Below are 3,280 nucleotides of genomic sequence, written 5' to 3' on the forward strand. Positions count from 1 at the left end.
AGTGTCAAGTACGGGTCAGTGTCAGGTACTGTCAGTGTCAAGTACGGGTCAGTGTCAGGTACTGTCAGTGTCAAGTACGGGTCAGTGTCAGGTACGGTCAGTGTCAGGTACTGTCAGTGTCAAGTACGGGTCAGTGTCAGGTACGTTCAGTGTCAGGTACGGTCAGTGTCAAGTACGGGTCAGTGTCAGGTACGTTCAGTGTCAAGTACGGGTCAGTGTCAGGTACGTTCAGTGTCAAGTACCGGTCAGTGTCAGGTACGTTCATTGTCGGGTACGGGTCAGTGTCAGGTACGTTCAGTGTTGATATGGGTCAGTTCAGGTTCTTTTCCATTGACAGTCTTGTTCCAGTGGGTGTGTTTTGGGCATTTCCACAGTCTGAATATTGTTGTTACAGGTATTTGCCTGAAGGTGGTGCTGTTTGTAGGCAACCATTAAACATAGCAGTAGATTTGAACCGGTTTGAACCGCTCCTTCCATTGTGGGCCTTAATTGTGTGGTAATCATACTTCAACTTTTTCAGTTTGTCCTGACATTTCTTCGGGGTTCTCTCGTAGCCACCAGTGGCCATCAGCTTCGACAACTCCTTGAACACGTTTTTGTTGCGAGTCGACCCATCTAGCTCACTTTGAATTTTCTCCTCTGCCACCGAGCAGATAAACTCCTGCTCCTCAGCACTGGACCACGGTGTGGATCTCTGTTCTGCCACTGTGAATGTCACTGCTACAATCGCAAAAATGGCTCCTCGACTTGTTGTTGTAAAGGCACCTCAGACTCAACCAGTGACTCCGCCCCCTGACCAACCAGTGACTCCGCCCCTGACCAACCAGTGACTCCGCCCCCTGACCAACCAGTGACTCCACCCCCTGACCAACCAGTGACTCCGCCCCCTGACCAACCAGTGACCCCGCCCCCTGACCAACCAGTGATGAACAGTGTTCTGACGTCACATTTTGGTGTAGACTGGAACCACTTGGAACCACAACGAAGTAGGAACTAAAAACAGGCCGGTTCCATGAATCTGGCCTGATGGAAATGTCTTGGAACCGTACCGAACCGTACCGAGCCAGTCTGAACTGGTCCTAGTGGAAAAGGGGTAAAAGTGTCCATTTGTGCTTTTGAAGACAGAAATGAGTTTCAGGTGTAAACACCTGTCAGACATTGATGTGGACACCTGTAAGCTGCATGAGTCCATCCTGTGTGTCCAGGCCCTTCCTGTCCTTCAGTCCAGTCAGTGGCTCGTTTGAAGCAAACCCTCCGTTCTGTGAGGAGCTGATGGACGCCATGGTCACGCACTTTGAGGTGAGAAGCTTCAGGTGTCTGTCGGGCTGCAGCGCTCAGTAAACTCACCTGTTTTTGACCTGTGGACCTTCCACTCTGTTCCTGTCAGGACCTGTTGGACCAGTCCTCTGAGCCTCTGTCCTTCATCGTTTTTGTCCCTGAGTGGCGCGACCCGGTGACTCCAGCTCTGACCCGCATGGAGGGAAGTCGGTTTCTGCGACACCAGCTGAACATCCCCGCCTACGAGCACGAGTACCGCTCTGGCAGTCAGCACGTCTGTAAGAGGTACCTGACTCACACAGTGGTTCCCACAGGTGGGGTAGGGTTATTATAGCTAGCTAAAACTAACTAAAACTAACTAAAAAAGGAAAACTGAAAGTGGAAAAACATTTTAACTAAAATAAAACTGTAATAAAAAACCATAACTAACTAAAACTGTATAATCTTTTTACAAAACTAACTAAAACTAACTGAAATTATAGATATAATATCCTTAGTTTGAGTGTTTGTCAGTTTATTTTGAGATGTGGATCTTTTTTTCAAATAGAGTTACACATCAGCTTTGGTCTGTAACACGTTTACAGTCACCTGCTAAATGATGACAACCACAGTTGGGAGAAATAACAACGTCCACTTTATTTCTTTGAATATGACTGAAAAATTAAATCCAGTGTGTTGTAGTGGAAACAGGTGATAAAACAGGTGATAAAACAGGTAATAATAATAATAATAATGCATTAGTTTTATATAGCGCTTTTCGAGACCCTCAGACGCTTTACAATTTTTCATGCATCATTCATTCACACTCACATTCACACACTGATGGCAGTAAGCTACATTGTAGCCACAGCTGCCCTGGGGCACACTGACAGAGGCGGGGCTGCCATATTGCGCCACCGGCCCCTCTGACCACCATCAGTAGGCAAGGTGGGTGAAGTGTCTTGCCCAAGGACACAACGGCATATAGGCATGGCGGGGAGTCGAACCTGTGACTTGCGGGTCCCAAAGCCGGCTGCTCTACCACTACACCACAGCCGCCCCAGGTGATAAAACAGGTGGAATACCTCTGAAGGGAAAAACGGCATGAATCAAACTCACACAAGATGCTAACTGTGACTATCTGACATGTTAGCTTCTCTTAGTAGCTCCATGAAAAACACACAACAGGTTGTTGACAACTATTGTCATCGTCCTAAAATAATTGTAGGGGTCACCTGGAGTGAAGAAACAAGATTTTCTGCCTCGAAGCAGGCCTGACGAGAGGACAGGAACTCTGTCACAAACTGAACTCTATTTAGGCCATGACAGGTCATTCTAACCGTGGAAGAGAACCCCTCAGTTCTCTTAATCAGATAATGGACAGAACAATCTCTTCTGTTCGTGATTCATTTGTTGTTTAACTAAGAATGTTTATGCATTTGTTAAATCATGGTAATGACTGTCACAGGAAAAGTGGAACCACTTCTTTTCTTTTATCGTGCTTTAAAAGATTTATAATAGTATAAAAAAAAAATCACAGAATTTTAACCTTGGGCTGGCGCCGGCTGGCAAATCTTTATCTTTCTTTCTCTGACTCATCTCTAAGCCTGAGGGTGGAACCAAAGTTCGTCCGTTTCTTTTACTAACCCGGACGGCTTTGAGCGAAACACTCTTCTTCCTGACTTCAACCGAGGAAGAAAGCTGGGATTCTCTCTGGAGAAACCTCAGTTTGGCTTTTAAGTCTGAGCCCATGAGCTAACTAGGGAAGACTTAACAGTCATGGACCCGGCATGCCTGCCGGTGGTCTCAACCCGAGGCCGAGTCTCTAAGTGTGTTTTTAACTCCCGAGGGGAGATTTTATTTTGAAAAGAAGGGACCGGATACAGCTTGAATTTTCCTGGCTTGGACTGAAACAGATGAAAGTTACCTGTAAAAGCACCTGGTCACCAATGACCGGTAAGCGAGCCGACATCAGTTCCTTGACTGATCGGAGGCGAACCAGCTCCTACCCTGAGGGTGCATT

General features: G+C 46.8%; 1 protein-coding gene across 1 annotated transcript in view; it reads left to right on the top strand.

The window, feature by feature from the left end:
• Positions 1-3,280, top strand: part of pcif1 (phosphorylated CTD interacting factor 1) — a gene marked incomplete in the record, with an annotated part of 30,854 nt that overhangs the window by 22,540 nt on the left and 5,034 nt on the right. Inside the window, 2 exon segments of the mRNA XM_014027659.1 lie at positions 1,206-1,299; positions 1,388-1,563. Of these exon segments, the coding sequence (XP_013883113.1) occupies positions 1,206-1,299; positions 1,388-1,563 (270 nt within the window).

This window comes from Austrofundulus limnaeus, unplaced genomic scaffold (assembly GCF_001266775.1).
Source record: "Austrofundulus limnaeus strain Quisiro unplaced genomic scaffold, Austrofundulus_limnaeus-1.0 Scaffold671, whole genome shotgun sequence".
Taxonomy (NCBI): Eukaryota; Metazoa; Chordata; class Actinopteri; order Cyprinodontiformes; family Rivulidae; genus Austrofundulus; species Austrofundulus limnaeus.